The sequence below is a fragment of the Choristoneura fumiferana genome, chromosome 26, assembly GCF_025370935.1.
Source record: "Choristoneura fumiferana chromosome 26, NRCan_CFum_1, whole genome shotgun sequence".
Classification (NCBI taxonomy): Eukaryota; Metazoa; Arthropoda; class Insecta; order Lepidoptera; family Tortricidae; genus Choristoneura; species Choristoneura fumiferana.
This window is the reverse complement of record NC_133497.1, coordinates 1,201,736-1,226,233: the sequence shown is the minus strand read 5'-3', so window position 1 is coordinate 1,226,233 and position 24,498 is coordinate 1,201,736. Positions and strand designations below refer to the sequence as shown.

General features: G+C 38.3%; 1 protein-coding gene across 2 annotated transcripts; it reads right to left on the bottom strand.

The window, feature by feature from the left end:
* Positions 1-4,633: 4,633 nt before the first annotated feature.
* LOC141442604 (clotting factor B-like) lies at positions 4,634-20,192 on the bottom strand. 2 transcript variants are annotated; one of them, XM_074107622.1, is made up of 10 exons: positions 20,071-20,192; positions 18,757-18,860; positions 15,050-15,135; positions 14,270-14,394; positions 13,202-13,353; positions 12,650-12,759; positions 11,417-11,566; positions 8,928-9,057; positions 6,829-6,963; positions 4,634-6,329 (listed from the first exon to the last, which is right to left on the bottom strand). In XM_074107622.1, the coding sequence occupies exons 1-10, from the start codon at positions 20,186-20,188 to the stop codon at positions 6,078-6,080; spliced, it is 1,362 nt and encodes a 453-aa protein (XP_073963723.1). In that variant the 5' UTR covers positions 20,189-20,192; the 3' UTR covers positions 4,634-6,077. The 2 variants fall into 2 exon arrangements, with proteins under 2 accessions (XP_073963723.1, XP_073963724.1); XM_074107623.1 differs by having other exon boundaries at positions 6,157-6,337.
* Between the last annotated feature and the right edge of the window lie 4,306 nt (positions 20,193-24,498).

Here is a 24,498-nt window from a genome sequence, read left to right as displayed (position 1 = left end):
ATAAAAAATAACAAAAAATGGAACCAACTACAAAACCCTTGAAAATATTTTTCTAGGTAAGTAGGTACGTACTAGGTCGAAGTCGGTGCCTCAGCACGAGCCAGCAGAAGTGGGACAATTCACAATAGTCGTCTACCTCACCTACATACTATGGGTTTCAATCCCTCCTGCTGGGTCGTGCTGAGTCACCGACTTCGAGCTAGTACGTACCTACTTACCTAGAAAAATATTTTCAAGGGTTTTGTAGTTGGTTCCATTTTTTGTTATTTTTTATTTTTTTGGAGTCGGTTTTACTTTTTTGTTAAAAATTTTCTTTATTTATCACTTTTTAGTGATTTTTAGCCAAAGAACATCTCACAACGATTCCATTAAGCTCAAACACGACTTAGTTACGTTGTTTTATAACAGAGTTCCGTTGCCTACCTTCTAGCTTCAGCATCAGATCAGTTCGAAAGAATCATTAACTTAAAGCTTCTTCTTAGTCGCTTATCTAGGTAAGTATATTAATCATGATAATTTAAATTTAACCCGTGAAATACTTGTTATTGATAGTAGTAGTTCCGTTGGTCAAATCTGGTCTTCATCATCAGTTCCACTTCACCAAATTATGATTTGCAAGAGCAAATGCACGAGTTACTGCTAAATATATCCAAATTACCATAGGTGTCCCTACAATATTTGAAGAGTTCCCTCGATTTCCTTAAGATCCGATCATCAGATCCTAATTTGCTGCTTATGGGACCTAATTGAAAGCATTCCTAGACGAACTCAAAAAAAATTTTTCAAATCAGTTCATAAATGACGGAGTTCTGAGGTAACAAACATTAAAAAAAAAAAAAATACAACCGAATTGATAACCTCCTCCTTTTTTGAAGTCGGTTAAAAAAGCTTTTATTAAAAATTAAATTCATAAAAAATATACATCTTTTATGTGCGGCCCTGTAAAGTTAGTGAAAATGAGTTACGATGATATTCTTGCGGGGGTCGATTATAACAAGCACTTATGAATGTCAAAATCTATGATCCGGATTTTCATACATAAATTGCTTCGCAGGTGTGTTAACACTCACGTTTTACTTCATCATAAAATTCATGGTTTAAATCCTACTAATATTATAAACGCGAAAGTTTATAAGTCTGTTTGTTTGTTTGTTACTTCATCGCGTCTAAACCACTAAACCAAGTTGGATATAATCCGGTATGCAGATAGTTTGAGTCCCGGAGAAGAACAAGGATAGTTTTTATCCCGGAAAATTGCATAGTTCTCGCGAAATAGAGATAAATGAATTTTATGCGGACGGAGTCGTGGGTAACGGCTAGTTTCGTATATTTCAAACAATTCAGAGGTGCGGGCCGGGTTTTGAACCCACGATCCTTTGCTTCGGAGGCCGTAGGTCAAACACTAGGTTACGCTCCGCGGTCAGGTGACGTAGGTTAGGCTACTTACGCACTATGCGGTTAGCCGCGCGGTTTTAGCACACCGTCTCTTTCTCAAGCGATACTCTGAAAAGGGATGGCGCGCTTATACCGCGCGGCTAACCGCAAAGTGCGTTCTTGCACTTAGACTTCTTGCAAGGGAATCGTTCTGGGAACCACTAGAAAATGGGTTATAAAGGCTGGCCGAACGCGTTTTTAACCCCCGACGAAAAAGAGGGGTGTTTTAAGTTTGGGTGATGCTTATATATAAGCTTGACCGCTATGTGTGTCTGTGGCACCGTAGCTCTTAAACGGGTGAACCGATTTGAATGCGGTTTTTTTATTTGAAAGCAAGTTTTCTAGTTATGGTTCTTAGACATGTTTTATCAAAATGAACTTTTCAACTTTTTGTTGGTTAGGTTAGGTTATTTCAGTAGTTGTCGCTTTACTCTCTCTCTCTCTCTCTCTCTCTCATCTGTGCCCCGCTGCTGTCCAAAAACCTCCCCTCTTGACCCCCCCATCCCCTTATCCAGAAGCTACAGTTGGCGGCTCACTTTAGGTACAGTACGAAGGAAACTATCAAGATTACGTAACCCTCAAACTGGTAAATTATTATGTTGTTTTTCGTCATATTTTCAAATATCTTTAACATTTTATATTGCGTTTTGTAATAATAATTAAATTTGCATAATATTTTTACGTGTCAAACTAATAAATAAGCCGTGGTGGCCTAGTGGTTTGACCTATCGCCTCTCAAGCAGAGGGTCGTGGGTTCAAACCCCGGCTCGCACCTCTGAGTTTTTCGAAATTCATGTGCGGAGTTACATTTTAAATTTACCACGAGCTTTGCGGTGAAGGAAAACATCGTGAGGAAACCTGCACAAACCTGCGAAGCAATTCAATGGTGCGTGTGAAGTTCCCAATCCGCACTGGGCCCGCGTGGGAACTATGGCCCAAGCCCTCTTGTTCTGAGAGGAGGCCTCTGCCCAGCAGTTGGACGTATATAGGCTGGGATGGATGGATATGGATGATGAATGATGGAAACTAATAAATATACCCGTTATCAAGCTGGCAGTTTGGTGGCTACTTAACAATACCTAGTTATGTGCAAAACAAACTAGCCGAGTCTCGAAGTTATAACTACGTATGTATGGGAACTGATAACCAGGCCAAGTGGTTAGAGGACCTGACTACGAAGCTTGAGGTCCCGGGTGCGATTCCCGGGCGGGGCAGATATTTGTATGAATAATAAGAATGTTTGTTCTCGGGTCTTGAATGTTTAATATCTAATAGGTACATGTAAACGAGAAATTCTTGTATATATGTATATCGGATCTTGGAAACGGCTCCAACGATATCGATGAAATTTGCTATGTAGGGGTTTTCGGGGATGACAAATCGATCTAGCTTGGTCTTATCTCTGGGAAAACGCTTATTAACGAGTTTTAGCCCGAGCGAAGCTCGGTCGCCCAGGCACTATGTATTAAGTACGTAGTTATCTACATAAGTATGTTTATCCGTTGCCTAGTATCCATAGTACAAGCTTTGCTTAGTTTGGGACTAGGCCAATCAGTGTCAAGTGTCCCATGATATTCATTTATTTATTTTATTTAACTCCGAAATTTATCTGAGAACTCAATTTAAAAAGTTATTATCTGCATATTTTTAATGTTGTTTATAGCCACTAAACTGCCCGCTTGATAACGGGGTCTACTACTGAGATACCTACTGGGGTTATGTGCAAGGTCATTGACACAACTAATAAATGCTGAACTATTATTTACTAGCTATAGTAGGTACATAGTCATTGTTATTAATCGAAATTTATCAGTGCCGTTCTCTAACGTTCGTGCCGTTGCGGCACTACTAGTAGTTTTTAGGGTTCCGGAGCCAAAATTGCAAAAACGGAACCCTTATAGTTTCGTCAAGTTCATCTGTCTGTCTGTCTGCCTGACTGTCTGTCCATCCGTCCGTATGTCACAGGCATTTTACTCGAAAACTACAAGTAACTTGCTTCCAACCTACTTGCTCGTTTGCCATCCAGTCGAATAAAAAAAATATATGTATATTAATGAAATTTGGAGTACAGATGTCTTGTCAAAGATGCTATTTAGTTTTGTATTTAAATTACAAAAATAAATATTTTTAGGGGGGCACACCATACACGTAATAGAAATTGAAAAAAAAAATTGACTCGCATCAACGTGTGGCACATAGTTCGACAGCTCTTTAGAAAAGATAGTAAGGTTTCTCAAAAACTTTTTTGATTAAGTAAAGATTTCCGGAAATAGTCGCTCCCAAAGTAGCTAAAATTGTGTTCCCCCCCCCCCTCTATCTTGTAAACCGTTTTCCAAAAAATATGCAAAATATATGAAAAGGTAACGCTTAGTAAATACTTTCAACGAAAATTGGTTACAACATGATCGGATATACCGTTTTGAAGTTATTACCGAAAAACTGCGCTTCTCAACAAAAGGACGTAAGTGCCATGAAGATACGCGCTTTTTCTGATAATAGATTTTAAAACTGTAGTAAGTGATTTAATCGTGTTATAACGCACATAATATTACTTGATTTTTTCGTAATGGCTACGGCACCCTATCTTGGGCGTGTCCGACACGCTCTTGGCCGGTTCTTCCTTTAGAGATACGGAACCCTAAAAAATACTATACTGAAGTGATAACCACCTCCTTTTTTGAAGACGGTTAAAAACGTGATTCGCCATAGATATTAATAAATAAATAAATATTGTATGGTAAAAAATTAGGTGTTGTATGCAATACATTGCTGCTCGAAATAATCAAAGATTAATTACGATCTGGTAGTTACGCTAAAAAAACTTATTGCAATATCGCTTCGCACCACTAAAACAAAATATATACACGTAAATTTTAAAAGAAATACACGCGGTACACCAGGCAAGCGGTGGTGGCCTAATGGTTTGACCTGTGGCCTCTCAAGCAGAGGATCGTGGGTTCAAAGCCCGGACTCGCATCTCTTTCGTTTTTCGAAATGTATGTGTGAAAACTACCCTGCGAAGCAATCCAATGGTGTGTGTAAAGTTCCCAATCCACACTGAGTCCGCGTGGGAACTACAGCCCAAAGCCTATTCATTCTGAGAGGAGGCCTGCGTCCAGCAGTGGGACGTATATAGGCTGGGGTGATGATGATGATGATGGCGGGAGGGTACGTGACCCATGGTCACAAACAAAGCCAGTTAGTTGCACACTGATTTATTACAATACAGGTAAACTTCAAAAGGGTTGCAGTCACATATGTACACCAAGTCTGTCTGTAGCACCGTAGCTCTTAAATGGGTGGACCGATTTGAATGCCGTTTTTTTTATTTAAAAACAGGGTTTCTAGCGACAGTTCTTAGACATGTTTCACCAAAATCGGTTCAGCCGTTTTTGAGGTATTGAACTTTGAAGTATTAACAAAGTCGGGAGTTTTCCAACTTTTTTTTGGTTAGGTTAGGTTATAACCTCAACAATCAAGTCAATCTGACCACTGGAAGGTCAAATCACAGTTCCAATTTTTGACCTGTAAATTTATATTGCACTTTAAATAAAAGCTTCTAAGGACTAAGTGTTCTTTTACTTCTGACTGGAATTTTTTAGGCAACCCATTTACAATAATATGTTCAAACTACCTATATACCAAATTTCATCAAAATCGGTCCAATGGTTTCGACGTGAAAGCGTAACCGTAACTCTGTCTGTCTGTTACGATTTCACGTCGAAACCATTGGATCGATTTTGATGAAATTTGGTATATAGGTAGTTTGAACCCCAAAGATCATCATAAGTACCTTTACATACATACATACCTTTTATTCCGGTAGAGGGCGCCAGCGCGCGATAACCGAAGTCGCGGGTATAAGCTATATTAGTTTAATATAAAACACTTTTTATCAATTAACCAGTTCCGTGAAGGTCGATCTTTAAAGGGCTTATTATACACTTGACTAAATTTAGGATCCTTAATTATGTAGAATCCTAATTTAGAAAGTGTAATCACATTAAGAGACTGTTTCACCATCCATTGATTAGTGTTACCTGACGGTTTAATGTGATGCCGTCTCTATTTGGTTTGTTCGAATAGACGGAGACGGCATCACATTTAACCGTCAGTTAACACTAATCAATGGATGGTGAAACAGCCCCTTAGTATTTGGCTAAACACGATTACACATTCTAAATGATTTAGAATCCTAATTTAGTGTAATCGCATTTAGTCAATTACTTTTTAGGATCCTTACTTGATTAAACACGATTAGGTACACTTTTCTAAATTAGGATTCTAGATAATTTAGGATCAAAGTCAGTCAAAATATCTTTATTCAATTTAGGCTAAAAAAAGCACTTATGAATGTCAAATATTTTTTTTTCGAAAAACCTCTGTTGAGAAGAATCCGGCAAGAAACTCAACGAGGTATATTTTTTTAAACAGATTTACAATATTATTAAATGATAATGTAAATACATCCCAAGTATTTAACACAACTTTATTTTTAACACAGTAGGTTCGCTATTTGAAGGGATCGCTGATGCGGATCGGAATTATTTCCAAATATATAATCATCCGTCCATCCGTCATCCGTCCATGATATAATCATTAACTAATATCCTAAATTTATTCAAGCGTATAAGCCCTTTAGACTACTTGAAACGTTCCTGAGCCCACGCGAAGAATGTGATCGACCCAACTATTGAAACCATTTTGTTTGATAATTGATAAACGTCTCTTATCTCTAAGGCCACACGACGCTCTCGATCCAGGGCGTGAAGGCGTCGACGCGCGTGTAGATCCCCGGGAAGCCAATCCGTCCGCAGTGCCACCCGAAGGACGTCAAGCCGACCACTGAGTACATGCAGTGGACACGGCTGTTGTGGATCTGCAAGGGGCCTCCGCTGTCGCCCTCAAAGAAAGAGAAAGAAATATGAGATAGTTGTTACTTATACAGGATGTGGCCTGTAACAGGAGCAAATATTTAAGAGATTGTACTCCTCAGGGGTTGGTTCGGTTTTGTACTTTTGTACAATAAAGAGTTTACATACATAAAAAAAAAGATTTATTGTACAAATCACACACACACAAAACATCACACCTGTATTCCCAAATGGGGTAGGCAGAGCACACGAAACGTTACCGCTTCGGAGCCACTTTTAGCAATTTTAGGTTTTAAGTTTGACAAAAACGGTACAATAGTGACAGGTTGCTAGCCTGTCGCCTACGGTATACCTTAACCTATATCCTCAGTCGCCTCTTACGACATCCACGGAAGAAATTTAGAGATGTAATTCTAACTCGATACCACACAGGTCAAACAACAACACAAATACAAATCAACTTGGAACAAAATACAATGCTCTTATTACATATATGCAATAAGTATATAGAGATGCATACCTGGCAAGTGTCCTTGGCCTCCGTGTGGTCTCCGTAGCAGAGTTGCGAGGCCTCGTTGAACCCCCCCTCTAGGTGGCGCTGGCCCACCTTATAGCGCCGCAAACACTCCGACGATTCAAACTTCATCAGAGTCACCTGCAACAGAAAGTATAATACTTCTGTAGATTTTTTTTATTCGACTGGATGACAAACGAAGAACTGGGTCTCCTGATGATAAGAGATCACCACCGCCCATAAACATCTGCAACACCAGGGGTATTGCGCGTTGCCAACCTAGAGGCCTAAGATGCGATACCTCACCTGCTAGTAATTTCACCGGCTGTCTTACTCTCCACGCCGAAACACAACAGTGCAAGCCCTGCTGCTTCACGGCAGGATTAGCGAGCAAGATGGTGGTAGCAATCCAGGTGGACCTTGCACGCAAGGTCCTACCACCTGCAAAATCATCATAATACGGGCGTTTTCAATTTTTTTTTTTTCTTTTGAAAATATATGGTTGTCCTCAGAATCAAGAGCGCCATCAACTCCGATAGTTTCAAAAATTATACCCAAAAAAAATCAGTTTTGCGACGTTTGGTTCATACACTCAGTATGGGCGTGACAAAACTGAATTATAACATTTTGTATGAAAAATGGGGACATTTTTTTAAACGATCGGTATCGATTGTGCTCCTGAGTAGGAAACAACATATTTAAAAAAAAAAAACATAAAACAGAGAGGGTACACTTTTTTTGAAAATGCCCGTACCCGTAGACCGGGCCGGCTGACCATAGGGTGTTCAAATACAAATATAGTTTACAGTTTATTTCCGAAAATATTAAAAAAAACCGGCCAAGAGCGTGTTGAACAAGCCTTAAATAGGGTTCCGTACCAATTACGAAAAAATTAAGTAATATTTTTCTCAGGATTTCGTATTTTATACGGAATCTCCCGTAGTTTAGGTAGGTATATTTTATACCTTAGGCTGCTATTTACTCTTAAACTACTAATAATTCTCAAACAAACTTAATCGTTATAGTTTTCCTTGAAAGTTTGATATACTTACTACCATCCTGACTTTTTTCAAATTTTTCCACCCACCTGTTTAGATTTTAGAGGGGGGAAGACGCTCGATTTTAATGAAAATTTGCACTTTAAAGTTGAATATTTCGCGAACAAATCACTGAATCGAAAAATTTTAGCAAACCCCTAATGGTTTTAAAAGACCTATCCAACGATACGCCACACAATAGGGTTGGATGAGAAAAAAAAAACACCCCCACTTTACATCTATTTTTTTAAATTTTTTATTGCGCCATTTGCTTTCTAGCATTAATAGTCTCTGAGCAAAGCCGCGGACGAACGGACAGACAGACAGACAAACAGACTTTGGCTCCGGAACCCTAAAAAGCTGATTACATTTGTGCTGATCCCCACTAGGCATGGCCTGTCCCGTGGGATGAAAAATACGGTTTACAAGAAACAATACTCACCGGCAACTAGCAACTATACTGAGCGGCAAAAAATGTGGCCCTTAGATGTATGCAGAAATAGGTACTTTTGTATGAAGAGTGGGCCACATTTTGTGCCACTGAGATTTGATTGAGAATTGATTTAATTAGGCTCAAAACAAAACAAACATAAGCCAAAACTGAGTACATTATTTACGAAAACTAAAATATAAAATTTATAATTTCTGTATCAATAAGTTGTGTGTGCGTGTGTGTGTGTGTGTTTACTGTTAGAAGGCCTTCCCCAAAGGCCTTCAATGATTCAATTCAAATCATTTATTCTCTTTGCTGGTGGTAGGACCTTGTGCAAGGTCCGCCCGGATTGCTACCACCATCTTGCTCACTAATCCTGCCGTGAAACAGCAGTGCCTGCACTGTTGTGTTTCGGCGTGGAGAGTAAGACAGCCGGTGAAATTACTGGCACTTGAGGTATCCTATCTTAGCTCACCCATGAGATTTGACATTTCGGAGACCTCACGCTACACTAGCTCCTCTAGCGGCGAATTCATACGCGATAGCCCTCATTGACACCAATTGACCTAGTTCCAAACTAAGTAAACCTACCTTACCTACCACACCTATTACCCACCTACCTTACCTAACCTTACCTTTAGCAGCGCATCGGCCTTGCTCCCGAGGTAAGCGGTGTCTCCCCACCCAGTGACGGATGCGCGGGAGGCGTCCCCGCTCTCGCCGGTGTCCAGACACGCAGGTATCACTGTGTGCCCGAACTGGATCCTAAAGGGAGGGAGAGATTAGATGAGATGGTTGTCGAGACGTCAATAAAAATAATTATAAATTAAATAACTTAACCATAAAAATTAAATATTTAATACAAGCTTTTTTTGCTGACTGTTCTTTTTGTTGACTGTACTTGCATTGTCACCCAAACTACATTTGCGTACCAAATTTCAAGTCGATGCTATTAACCGTTGAAGAGTTCTGTCCAGCGGAGACGATCCTACCGGACGGACTACCGGGATGTCACTACTAGATTATTGTATTGTCACGTGATTTACATAAGTATGCCAAATTTCAAGTCAATCCGACTACTGGAAGTTGGTCGAATTTAAGATTTGACTACAGACAGACAAACATACAGACAGACCGACAGACAACGGGACAGGTGAAACTAAATAAAAGTTTGTAATATATAGGGACACTTGACACCAAATTTATGGGTACTAGGCAACGGATAAACATACTTATGTAGATAAGTAAGTACCTACATACTTAAATACATGATAATAGCCCAAGACCCGAGAACAAACATTCGTATCATACGAATATCAACCCCTATCGGGGATCGAACCCGAGACTTCAGGCTTCGTAGTCAGGTTCTCTAACCATTCGACTATTCGGTCACCCGGTCGTCGATTAAGGTTCTATCTATACTTGGTTTGGATAAGTATTTAACTAAACGTAAACAAAACAACGTCAATTGGTGTCTTAAATATCGAAATTCTCCCATTAAACTATCTAAGCATTTACATTTCTGTATTGAAATACACTAGTCTAGTTTGTATTACAATGATAGAACGGCCATTCTCATTTTATCGATTTTATCGTGCACCTGTCTAATTACCGTACCGCTTTTTGACATGCAAAAGCAACACGACACTGCAACTGAGTGCACATAGAAAAAAGGACGGCTGCTATTTACATTTATCTGTGCACTCAAGTCTAATTACCGTGTCACTAGTGCGGTAAAAAAGCGGTACGGTAATTAGATTAGACAGGTGCACAATAAAATGAGAATGGAGAATGACGTAAAATGTAAAAAATCCTTTGACTGTACCAAATCTGGTAGCTGAAGTTTGTTTACATTTAGTTAAATACCTATTCAAATCAAGTATAGCTGTCGCGGGTGCAGGTACAATCCCACGCACGCGACGCGCGCAGTTAGCGCTGCTCGTACTGTTGTTCAACAGGCGGCCACCCGCTCCGTGCTAACGTCAGCTAGCGTAGACCAGCGACAGTTGTCCACGCATTTTTTACGAAACTTTAATCTGGTATCATATTTGAGATTGTCATAATTGACATAAAAATGACATTCTAACCCGGCTTGGATAATTTTGATATTTTACTTTAAATTCGATTTGTAGCATTCGAACGTGGCGGATGCAGACAGTATCTAATTTTGGTATTTCTGGTTTCTTTGGGTAGTTGAAGTATAATTTTGATAGTGTTTTATGCGGCGATTAAGCTTAACAGTGAACAGTGATCACAAAATTATAATATTGCTCTCGTGTCTGACATTTTTAACCGACTTCAAAAAAGGAGGAGGTTCTATTCTATATTCCAATGTTTGTATTTTATTTTTAATGCGCAAGTTGTCTCCACGTGGTTTCTGGAATTTTACTATCAAGTTGCAAAAACTACAATCACCGTACAACGTCGCTCCCAAAGAGAGCTTACTTCGACACTGGTGAAATTGTCCTAAAATAGGACAGAAGCCATATTTTAAATAAATAATAAGATTTTTACTTTAAGAAATAAATAAATATTTTTTTGTTTAATTCAACCTCTTACCGTCCTTTAAATGCAAAATGTTATAAGATCATGTTAGAATCCCTTTATTTTTTATGCATTACTAGATAATTGTTTAATTTATCATTCATTCAAAAAACTTAAACCTATACCTACGAACAAAGGCTTAATCATCTCAACTATAAACTAAGCTATACTACATTACACTAAGCAACATGCTTCGTCATAAAAATAGAAAAAAAAATTAATGAATGATGGTTAAATTAAAATGTTAGAAGATATATTCAATACCATTCTGGTCAAAATGGTCCAAAAATTGATCCGTCTGGACTTTACGTAAATGGACACTGACAAAGGTCATAAAATTTACCAAGGGACTCCTAAATGGCATCATCAACTTTAACACATTGATGCAGCTTGAAGAGTCCTGAGTATAATATAATATCTGGAAAATTTAAATAATATCTAAGTATCAACATCGTTTAATCAGTGTACAGCAAGTGTTGTCAGCCTCATTTTTTTTTAATTTGCCGCTATTTGTCGTGGACAGCTTTCGCTGGCCAGAGTCTAGCATAGGCCTTATGGCCCTAAAATGACGGTGACTCACTGTCTGTCAGTCTGGAGCAACGCGATGTCGTTGTACTTGGATGGTGGCTTGTACTGCGGATGTTTGATGATCCGGCTGATCCCGTAGATGTTGGATGCTGGGACGTTTTCTGTGCGCCGGAGCAGACCGACTTTCGCGGTAGATACTTTACTGGAAAAAACTAAAGCTATGATTACTGAAGTAATATCATAAATACTTAATTGAAAATCTGAATGTAGTTTTTTCAGAATGGAAAGATTGATTAAACTATTATAAACCAGCTAGCGTTTTTTAAACCCTTCTTTTGCTTACATGCAGCAAAATAAGGGTTTAAAAAACGCAAGCTGGTTTTGTAAGTTTAACTTTGTTTACACAATGCAACATGTCAATTAGTTGATTTTCTTCTAAAACGTCGAAGCTAAGAGACAGTACGTGTACCTGTTATAGAATTAGAAATCGAGCAGCATTATTAACTTAGCAAATAACTACTGATGTGCCAAAGGAAACTTTCTAAAATTACGAAATTTTACAGTTACTTATGCAGGAAAATTGCGAGAAATTCTCACAATTTTGTACAGTGATTGAAAGTTTGCGTTTCTTAAATTTTAATTTCCTATTATTATGTATCTTGTGAAATTTTCCAGAAATTTGCGAGAACTTTTCCGCCTTTTTGGAAACTCCACATCTGTAAGCAAAACACATGAATATGTTTTTTAATAATTAAGGTTATTAGTAAAGACAGTTGTATGTATTTTTGTAGTGTGGTGTGTAGTAGTGATGTAACGAATATTCGCATATTTTTGCATATTCGCATTCGCAAAATTTCTGCGAATGTTTTGCGAATATGAATATCAGAAAAAAATACAATTATTAGATAATATATAGGTTAATAAAAGCAAAATACATTCATTTGTTATGTTTTTTATACAAAAAAATAACTTAATCTCGTAATCACATTATCAGTCTTCACTTAATCATTTGGTATTATTTATTTATTTACTTTGCGATGCGTTCGTATAAACTGGGTAATTCTCGGAACAAAGTACAAACGGAACGCACTTCGTTCGAACGAGACTGCCAGAGACAATTTGGCGCCAAAACGAAAAACTAAATATTCGCATTCGCATTCGCGAATGTCGGTAGCAGATATTCGCATTCGCGAATGTTCAAAAAATGACGTTCGTTACATCACTGTGTGTGTGTATACACACTGTGTAGTGTATTGTAGATTGACAGACACGCAGTATTACTTACGAGCCCTTAGTATAGGTGCAGTGACCAGCTGTCAAGATGAATTTGTCGCTGATGACTGTACCACCGCAGATTGGGTCATCGGGTGATGGATTTTCGAAACCTAGTAGCGCCTGTAAAAATGTATGCAATAGTACTTGTGGGCGAGACGTGAATTTGTATCCAGAAATACGCCGATGTGCATGAATGCTAAGTATGAGTGTGAATATGAGGATGAGAAGAGAATGAGAATGAGCACGAGATAGAGTATGAGTACAAAAAATTGTATGAGAATGAGAATTAACTGCAAATAAAATGTAAGAATGAGAATGAGTGAGAATTAGATGAATAATCTAACCAACAAAAAGTTGGAAAACTCCCAACATTGTCACTATCTCAAAAACGGCTGAACCAATTTTGATAAAACATGTCTAAGAACCATCGCTAGAAACCCTTCCTTCAAATAAAACAGGCACACATAGCGGTTAAACTTATAACACCAATAAATGCGTATGCGAAATGAATAAGTACCAAAATGACTATAGAATTTGTGTGAGTATGAGTATGAGTATTCACCATATGCGGGAATTCGTCCCGCTTTGCCTCTTTCCCGCCCACAATGAGCTCGTCCACTTTATGGTTGCAGTAGTTTCCGCGGGACAGCTTCCCGAGGAAGTCCACTCCGCGCTCGCACGGGTACAGCAGCTGTTCCTGGTATTCTATGCATTCTGTGTAAACGGTAACGGAGGTGAACGACGCGTTTCGTACTTGTACAAGGCATGATCAGGATGAATTGGGTAGTTTCTTGGATAAATTTTATTTTTTATAAATCATCTCTTGATGCGATATTAATTGAAAATACAAACTGATATATAGATGCACAGAAAAAACAGAAAAATAAGACCATCACTGGGAATCGAACCCAGGTCCTCGGTAATCCGTACCGCGTGCTATACCGCTACACCACTGATGGTCAACGGTACCGACACGAATTTCCCTATGCAGCTCATATCTCAGCTTGTGTTTCTTACTTAGTCACTTAAGCAGCGACGCTAGCGACATCTATGCTATCTATGCGATATTAATTATTAGGCTCGTATCACCTTTACGCACAAATATACTTACTACAGTTTTTTTACCCGGGATATATACTTGTAGCCTCTTTCCTTTGCTGAATTTCTTGCCTGCTTGAGTAAGGCTTTTTTACCGCTTGTAAGGTGGTGGTGGTGGACCAAGAGCACAATCTATTCCGATAGTTTAAAAAATGTCCCCAAAAAATTTTTCATTTTTGTGACGTTTTTTTATCAAATGGGCGTGACAAAACTGCTTCATAAAATTTTGTATGAAAAATTAGGGTCATTGTTTTATTCGATCGGAATCGATCGTGCTCTTGGTTCTGAGTAGAAAAAACATATTTTTCCAAAATTAAAAAAAAGAAAGTTACACTTATTTAAAACCATATAGCGATATTTCACGTGTCAAATAGCCCTCATTGGTGATGATAGCACCGGTTGCAGGCAACCAGTGGATGCAAATGGCAAGTTGTCGTTCACTGTAGCATTGATCAACAGAGGATGTCTTCCAGCTGACAGATGATGATAATGATTATCTGTGTTTTGTGACTTGACTGTAACAGAGACTTACTGTCCCAAGCTTTTCGTCCAGTTTTCTGAGCAGTCAGTTTGGCTGAGATCGGGGCGCATGTGCCGCCTCCCGCCCTCACGTCGCTGTAGTCGGCTAGAGGAGGTACGTACTCCGTGGTCGTCGACCTGCACATGAAATGAGGATTCTTACTCACCTATAAATCTATATCATAACATCCAGCCTATATACGTACCACTGCTGGGACAGGCGTCTTTCAGAACAAGAGACACCTACTAGATGTTAAACTTGTGTGTTGTCTTGTTTTGTAAATTGTGTTCTGACGGTGTGGAAGGTGGAGGGACTGCATGAACACACCTTTGTTGGATAGACGTAGCTATCGTAAGGTCACGAGTCAGTAAAGTAATTGTTTGTAGATTTTCGATGATGTATTTTTAGGCTGAGGCTGAGTATTTAAGATTTTTACTACTACGATAACCAATTTCTTAAAAAAAAAACTAAATTTAATATGAGTAAGAAATATTTCTTAATTATAACAGTAGTCATTTAATGTGGTCAACTGAAAAATGTCATTTAGGTTTAGTTACTTAAACACTTGTTTGTTCGATGTAGTATTCATAAACATCCTGCTGCAGCTATTAATATTCATGACATTGATATTTTAGAAGTATTTTACCTTGTATTACAGCTTGCAGCGAGCTAAATAGCAGCTATTAGGTAGGTACATAATGATCAACAGTTTATGCGTTACGTGTACCTAATGTTAAGTGAGTTTAGGGCTGTGATGAGGGGTACTTAGAGCTATGGTGGGTGATGACTCACTGTACAGAAGCAGGTGTGGCTACAGGGCTGCCAGAGGATTTATCTAGGCAGCAAACAATGGGCTCCCGACCGTCGAAGCCACATCTCTGAAAAACAGAAACACACAAGGCGCTATATAGACGAACACTTGAAAGTAGTTTGTTTAAAATCGAGAGTTAGTAGAATCGATTTAACTAAAGCCGGTTTTTTTAAACAAATTTCATTGTGTCCAGTCTGGACACAAAAAAGTTACGAATCCAGCATACGACACTTAAATTTAGAAATTAAGTAGAATTACTGATTTAGCAAAATGAACTTACGATTTTTTTTATAATTAAGATACTTGTAAATAAACGCACTAAGTAAACTAAGCTAAAATAAAAAAACGGTGTGTAGGTAGGTACCTATATTTTGAGCAGGTATACAACGGCATTGTGGGTATACAAAATACTCCATGACTCCAAAGTGCCAGCCAAGCACCAGCAATTGGATAGTTTACTCCAAAAAAAATATTATCATATTACCATCATCATCATCATCATCCCAGCCTATATACGACCCACTGCTGGGCACAGGCCTCCTCTCAGAACAAGAGGGCTTGGGCCATAGTTCCCACGCGGGCCCAGTGCGGATTAGGAACTTCGCACGCACCATTGAATCGCTTCGCAGGTTTGTGCAGGTTTCCTCACGATGTTTTCCTTCACCGCAAAGCTCGTGATAAATTTTAAATGTAATTCCGCACATGAATTTCGAAAAACTCAGTGGTGCGAGCCGGGGTTCGAACCCACGACCCTCTGCTTGAGAGGCGATAGGTCAAACCACTAGGCCACCACGGCTACTATTATCATATTACCATATTATTATATTAATATTATTATTAAAGGTTACCTAATGATTCGCTGACAATTTTTACGCAGACGTGAACTTTAACTGGGTATATACCTACAGTATGTGACATTCATATCGGTCAGTATGGAAAAGTCAGAAACTCTAAGACATACGAAGATCTGTTCTTACGAACCATGTTATCGATTTTAGTAACAAGAGAAACTGCATTCATACATTTAAAAACGAACCTGAACGTTTTAAAAATAAAACTTAGATACATTATTAAAGAATATGAAATACAATGCATTTTATTCATTTTAGACTATCGTGTTTCATAGTAACATTTATTGTTTATGACCAATACTACCGATATCCAAATAGACATAATGTAGATAGATAGATAGATATAATCTTTATTCTTCAAAACAAAGACATGGCTTAGTAACTAAAGAGTAATAAAACTAAATTGAAAATACAAACTGAAATATAGATGCACAGAAAAACCGGAAAAATAAGACTATCACTGGGAAAAAAATTGGAATTGAAATAAGAAATACAAAAAGATTCCAAAAAAACAATCTTAATTAGTAATAAAACTAACAATTCAGCACTTAAAATTATGCCCGTAACAAGGTACTTACGATAGCAAATAAAAACATAAATTAAATAACAATTAAACAGATCAGACACATAAATGAGAAGCCATGTGATGCCCTGAAGAACAGGCGCTGGCGCAGCATTGTGCTGCGGTAAGCCGCAGCGCTGGTATTCTGCCAGTACCCATACCGAGTAAGGACGCCGACCAACGTGATAAACTCAGCGCAATCTCGTCATCAAATGAGTGTTATTATTCAGTGGGATAATGTATGTTTTACTTGTCAACAAAAACGACCGGTTTCGATTCCCGAACTGAGTACAAGGTTTTTTTTAATGTATGAATGCAGTTTGTCTTGTTTTAGTAACTGCTTTCTAAATAACAGAAAAAAATATCAGATTCTTAAGTAGCATAAATTAATTTAAAAAAATTAAAGAGTCTTCTTTACCGCCAAATTACGACAGTCCGGTCGGTTACGGGTTGTTCCATAAAAACATTAAAAAAGAATTTATGTGTTTTTGACTCGATCGTTTTGACAGGTGACACTCTTTACCGGGCCAAATAATACTGACATGATGAAAAACAGGGTCGGTATTTCCATGTCGGTATTATCCTGTAACCGACCGGACTGTCGTAATTTGGCGATAAAGAAAACTCTGATATTTTTTTCTGTTAATTAGAAAGGTTATTCCTATCTTGAACATACAAACTGAAATATAGATGCACAGAAAAACCAGAAAAATAACACCAGCACTGGGAATCGAACCCAGGTCCTCTGTATTCCGTACCGCGTGCTATACCGCTACACCACTGCTGGTCAACGGTACAGACACGAATTTCCCCTATGCACCTCATATCTCAGATTGTTTGTTTCTTATTTATACCGAATAATACCGAGATACCGAGACCCGAGGACCTGGGTTCGATTCCCAGTGCTGGTCTTATTTTTCTGGTTTTTCTGTGCATCTATATTTCAGTTTGTATTTTCAATTTAAGTTTTACGGGACCGTAAAAGTAAAAATAAAAAAGTCAAAATTTGGAATTGAAAAAAAAATACAAAAAGATTCCAAAAAAACAATTTTAGTTATTCCTATCGATAAAAAAAGTTTGAAGCGTTTCTAAAATGTTCATCCATTCCCCATTGCATTGCAGAAGAATTAATTTCCTGTTGAATGTTGGTCATGTAACGATGACCGTGGCGTATGAGGCATGCCATTGGCTCTCACGACTGGATGACTCTGGCAGTGAATAGGTTAAAAATAAATTATTTAATGCGTTAAGGCCGATTTTCAATGATCCAGTAGCTGGATCCAGCGTCACTGGATTCCAGCGCATTCAGCGAATAGGAACCTGCCTGGTTTATTCCGATCCAGTGCTGGATACTGGACGCTGTACACTGGATTGAAATCTATCTATCTATTTAGCCTTTTTATCCTGAGCTCATTCTCCTCCGGTGCATTGTTATAGAATATCTCTAAGCTCAGTGTGTCGCTTGACAAAGGCCTCCTCCAACATTTTCCACTGTTTTCGATCCCTGGCTATCCTCCTCCAGTTCGGGCCGCCGTTAGTTTTAACTCATCCTCCCATCTTATATGTTGTCTTCCTCTGCTCCTCTTGCCATCTCTAGGATACCAGACTTCTTTGCTCCATTTTTCCTGTATGTCTCGCAACATATGCCCAGTCCACCTCCACTTCAATTGATCTATTTTATAGAGAACATCGGTTGCTTTTGTTTTAGATCTTATAAATGCATTTCTGTGTCTGTCTTGGCGTCTTATTCCTATCATGCTTCTCTCCATTGCTCTTTGGCAATGCTCTAACATATGTCTATGATTTTTTTTGAGTGCCCATATTTCACAGCCATAATGTCATGCAGGGTAGGATGCAGGTGTTGAAGACTCTTCGTTTTACTGTATAGCTAAGTTCAGTGGATTTCATTACTTCTTTTAATGAGCAATATCTTCTCTTTGAAATATGTTTACATTAACCCCGTGGTTATCTAGCGCTGGAATCCAGTAACGCCGGATCCAGCTACTGGATCAATGAAAATCAGCCTTCATGATAAATACGACCTTCTCCGACTCAACATGCAAGGGAAAATCCAAGGAAAAGGAACGCCAAGGAAAAGGAACGCCTGGGAGAAGGCATTCTTCGTGGCTAAAAAATCTCCGGACATGGTTCAACCTTAGCACAAGATCCCTGTTCTGAGCTGCTGTGTCGAAGATGAGAATAGCACTAATGATAGCCGACCTCCGGTAGGAGATGGCACCTAAAGAAGAAGAAGCCTTTAGTAGGATTGTATCACCTGCAGGCTCCTCCTTGTGGAGGGGCTGTTGACCGCAGACGCGCAGTCCCGCAGACGCAAGCACCGCCCTGGGACGCCATTTTGGTTGCACAAGTCACCATTACCTGAAGAAAAATCCTCCTTACGAGTATATATAAATGCGAAAGTTTGTATGTGTGTGTATTTGTTACTCCTTCACGCTAAACGGCTGGACGGATTTGGATGAAATTTGGTAAATAGCTGGACATCTGGAATAACATATAGGCTACTTTTAATCCCGATATTCCCACGGGGTAGTTTAAATTTTGAAATAACAACCGTTCGGTTTAGACACGAAATTTGACATAGTAATAATAATAATAATAAATAAATATCACGGGACAATTCACACCAATTGACCTAGTCCCCAAGTAAGCTTAGCAAAGCTTGTGTTATGGGTACTAAGCAACGGATAAATATAATTATATAGATAGATACATACTTAAATACATATTAAACACCCAAAACCAGATAACAAACATTCGTATTTTTCATACAAATAGTGGCTTTTAATTCAGTGTAAATTTGTAAAATCGCGGAATTACAATTCAACTGCTAGTATTTAATGATTTACGCGTGCGAAGAATAATATTAACGAATAAATTAGTAATATTTAATAGACATTTAATTTACGTAGAAATATTTGTAAACTCTAGCAAACACATTTAAATAATTCAGTATAATGTCGCTGAACTAATTTGTTTCTACTTATATTACGCAGACTTATATAATGGCCTCTTTTCCCATCCATTGATTAGTGTTCCGATGGTTAAATGGCTCTCCAACACAACATCTACGGCACAATTTAACCGTTTAACACTAATCAATGGATGGTGAAACTAGGTTTCTCTAATATAAAATAAAATAAATTTCAAGAATGATCAAAATATTTAAACCGAATATAATTACTTTATACTTTTCAATTTGGATAAATTACAAACAAGCATCACATTTAGTTTAATAATAATATTTATTTTAGGACAATGTTAAGAATTTTTATAATGGCTAAGTTAAGATATTACCCCTTACAAAGCATCCAAGTTGCTTATGATAAGATTTTAACTAGTTACTGGATGCCAATTTTATGTTTTTGACGTAAAAATTGTTGCTAATGGGTTCCGACTGTTGGACGTTAAATTAGCTGCTGGACAGAATTCTAGACCACTAGACTTATTTATTTCTTTTAGTTTTTTTTTCTAAGTTTATCCATCACAAACAAACTCACCCACAAAGATCAGTCGTCTCTTTTTAATGTTAAAGTAAATTACATATTACAAACTTTAAAAACAAACTTACGTTGAGTCAAGACACTTTTGAAACATAAGAAAATCACAAAAAAGGAAAAAAGATTCGACATTTTGATTTTAAAATATGGCGCCGACGCTCGCTCTGCGCGCGCAGGCCCGACTGTCATGGCGGTCAACTGCTTTTTTAAGCAAAAAAACTAGTATAAGATGTAAGATGTAAGGATGTTTGCCATAAAGTATTAATGTCAGGAGATGATACCTAATTCATGCAAGCGATATGTCAAACATCATCATCAGCCTATAATAGCAGTCCACTGCTGGACATAAGCCTTCCCCAACAGTAGCCTAGCGTAGTTGGGGCGAGGGGGGCGGTCCGCCCGGGCGGCACATTTAGGGGGCAACAAAATACCATATAAAATGATGAGATGAGAAGAGGACTGTGCCTAGCAGTGGGACGTGTATAGGCTGGGTTGATGATCATAATTCCATAATAAAAATGTCGCACTATTCGGACCGATAGAATGAGTACCCTAAGTAAGAGGGCGGTAAAATTTTCTTCGCCCCGGGCGGTTGATACCCACGTTATGCCACTGCCACCAATGAGTGTCATTGCGTCCTGTGCCCTTAGTGTATTTTTTCGGTCACAAAATACGTCTCGATCGCGTTTGCGTTAAAATCTTAACTTGTATGGAAACACGAACAGCGCCTCTAGCGGCACGTTTGCGCAACTACTTTTGCGAGTGTAGGTCTGCTTGTCAAATTAACGTAAACTATTTCGTCCGCGTATCGTAAAGTTAACGTAAACCCGATCGACTCGACTAATCAAAACGAATGGGGATGCCAGATGTTGTTCGTCTCAAACATTACGTAGTCGAAGTGAGTTGCTATTCTATTCGAAAAGTGAACTGTACTCACTGTATTTGTTAGGAAACGTATCGACAATCGAAAGTTACGTATCGACGATCGAACGCTCGATTTACGTCGTCGAATAGTAAACGAATGTTTTGTGAAAACGCTACACTAGAGGCACTGCCCGTGGCTATACGTAACCAGCGGTGCTACTACGAAATTCAGAAATCGAAGTTCGTGTCGTTCCGACCCTCTAACGCTTATATAGTATTTGGGCCAATCAACTATTTTACCGACACTTTGGGCGTCACCTGCATTACCAAAATTGTCTCTGGCGTTGCCAAACAATCGTAAGTACTTGCAACAAGATAGAACAAGGTTGAACTTACGTAGGATGGCATGTGTTCATATTCATGTACACCATCTATTAAATTACAGAAAAAAACATGTTTACTTACAAAAATCTGCAATTGTATGAAAAATGTCGCGGACAGATTAGTGTCGGTAAAAAAGTTGATTGGCCCGTTTAATGTGAGAGTGAGAGGGGTACGATACGAACTTCGATTTTCAAATTTCGGAGTAGGCCCTCAGTTTTACACTAGCAGCTTCTCAGCGGGCGTCGGAGGGCGTCACAGTTTACTAAGATGCGGTCTCCACTCAAATACACTCAAGATAAGTTACTCGACAAGTTTTATACAATAGAAAAAGTAAAAAAGTTTCGGTGAACAATTAGCAAACCCCTTTTGGCTGGCAATGCATCTTTTTACCTCTAGTTTTATCCTTCGCAAAGGATTACGAATTAAAAAATACTAGTTTATTTTTTCAACTAAACAAAAATCTAAGAGCTACTCTCGTCATGGTTGCTATGTGGTGGGTCTTTGTATATTGTAAGGGTTTAATATTCATAAGGAGTCAAGTTGACATAATTTATTCGATATACCTAACTACCAGCAGGATCAAGATGAGTTTTGTTATTGATAGGTATAATTGAATTCAAAGTTCAATAACCGATTTATATCAAACACTAGCGTTTACCCGCGGCTTCGCACAACTATTCGAGCTGGTAGTTGCAATTGAAATTCCGGGATTTTACAAAATTTCCCTGGGAATTCCCAAAATTTATGTCGTAGTCTTCATATGAGGTTGTGCTTAACAACAACTGTACAAAATTTCAACTCTAAACTCAGCGGTTGAAATTTCAAGATTTTATCCCTATCCCGTGGGAATATCGGGATAAAAATTAGCCTATGTTTTATTCCTGATGTCCTATCGATCGACCTACATACCACATTTTATGACTCCAAGCCCAGCGGTTGTTATTTAGAGATTTTATTCCTATCCCGTGGGAAAATCGGGATAAAAAGTATCCTTTGTTCTAATCCAGGTTATAAACTAACTTTTTGCCAAATTTCAGCCAAATCCGTCTAGCCATTTCAAAGTGAAGAAGTAACAAACATATACTCACTTACAAACTCACATTTATAATATTACTAGCTTTTACCCGCGGCTTTGCACGCGTAAACTATTCGGTGTGGTAACTGAAAGAATGAAAGAAAGAAAGAAAGAAGACATTTATTCACTTACACAGAAGACACACATATACAGCAAAATTTAACACAAATAAAATAAAAAATTACAGAAAAACACATGAAAACATTAAATACAATATACACAATGTTGTGTGTCCCCGCGAAAGTGAAACGGTCGCTGACTCAGCATTATGCTGAAGCGTTAAACGCCTGCAGAGCTGATTTTCTGCCAGAACCGTCTGTGACTCACGGAACGATACACAAATATAATAGATAAATAAACCACTTATCTATACATACACAAATAAACTTACGAGAAAAAATAATAATAACAACTATAACAAACCAAGAAATAAATAAATTACAACGAACAATAATTAAAAGAAAGAAGAAAAAATAGATTGTTTAAAAACAACAACTGCAATTGAAATTTTCGGGATTTTACAAAATTTCCCTGGAAATTTCCAATATTTATATCGTGGTCTTCATTGAGGTTGTGTTGTGAATAACTGTACAAAATTCAAGACTCTAAACCCAGTGCTGAAGATTCAAATTTTTTCCCTATCCAAATTCAAATTCAAATCATTTATTCAGTAAATAGGCCGCGATGGGCACTTTTATAGAAATAGAAATAGAAACGTTTATTCGCTAATTCGCAAATTACATATTATAAGTACACAAAATAAAACAAGTATAAAATAAATATTAATGTCAGTATTTGCGAAATTGCGAAACGGTCTCAGCTCAGCATAGTGTTGGCCGTAGAGGCCAACGCTGGTCTTCCGCTGAGACCGCTTGGCGACTACACCTCATTTTTTAACAAACAATTTTTTTACAAAACCATACCGTGGGAAATAATCGGATACAAAATTTAAATTAGATACTTACTTATTCCATGGGACTACCTACATCCCTAAATTTCATGGCCTAATTCCAGTAAGTAAGGTGGTTGTTATTTCGAGATTTTATCCCTAGGTATCCGTGGGAATATCGGGTCAAAAGTCGCTTATGTGTTATTCCAGACGTCTAGCTACCTACATACAAATTTCATGACTCTAAGCCGAGCGGTTATTATTTCAAGATTTTATCCCTATCCCGTGGAATATCGGGATAAAAATTAGCCTGTGTGTTATTCCAGAGGTCCAGCTGCCTACATACCAAAATTCATGGCTCTAAGCCCAGTGATTGTTATTTCGAGATTTTATCCCTAGGTATCCCGTGGGAATATCGGGTCAAAAAGTCGCTTATGTGTTATTCCAGACGTCTAGCTACCTACATACCAAATTTCATGACTCTAAGCCGAGCGGTTATTATTTCAAGATTTTATCCCTATCCCGTGGGAATATCGGGATAAAAATTAGCCTGTGTGTTATTCCAGAGGTCCAGCTACCTACATACCAAAATTCATGGCTCTAAGCCCAGTGATTGTTATTTCGAGATTTTATCCCTAGGTATCCCGTGGGAATATCGGGTCAAAAAGTCGCTTATGTGTTATTCCAGACGTCTAGCTACCTACATACCAAATTTCATGACTCTAAGCCGAGCGGTTATTATTTCAAGATTTTATCCCTATCCCGTGGGAATATCGGGATAAAAATTAGCCTGTGTGTTATTCCAGAGGTCCAGCTACCTACATACCAAAATTCATGGCTCTAAGCCCAGTGGTTGTTATTTCGAGATTTTATCCCTAGGTATACCGTGGGAATATCGGATCAAAAAGTCGCTTATGTATTATTCCAGACGACTAGCTACCTACATACCAAATTTCATGACTCTAAGCCGAGCGGTTATTATTTCAAGATTTTATCCCTATCCCGTGGGAATATCGGGATAAAAATTAGCCTGAGTGTTATTCCAGAGGTCCAGCTACCTACATACCAAAATTCATCCAAATCCATCCAGCCGTTTTAGCGTGAAGGAGTAACAAACATATACAAACTTTCGCATCCCACTAATATTGTAAATGCAAAAGTTTGTAAGTCTGTTTGTCTGTTACTTCATCATCACGTCTAAACAATTGAGCCGATTTAGATGAAATTCAGCATACAGCTAGTTTAAGTCCCAGGGATGAACATAAGAGTTTTAATCCCGGAAAATTG

What these genes read in the sequence shown, in the direction of transcription:
- LOC141442604 (XM_074107622.1), bottom strand. Translation starts at nt 20,188, where the DNA reads ATGACAGTCGGGCCTGCGCGCGCAGAGCGAGCGTCGGCGCCATATTTT. An exon ending in CAAAAGTGTCTTGACTCAAC is followed by an intron (nt 18,861 to 20,070) that starts GTAAGTTTGTTT and finishes ATTTTTCTTCAG; the next exon opens with GTAATGGTGACTTGTGCAAC. An exon ending in CCACAAGGAGGAGCCTGCAG is followed by an intron (nt 15,136 to 18,756) that starts GTGATACAATCC and finishes TCTGTTTTTCAG; the next exon opens with AGATGTGGCTTCGACGGTCG.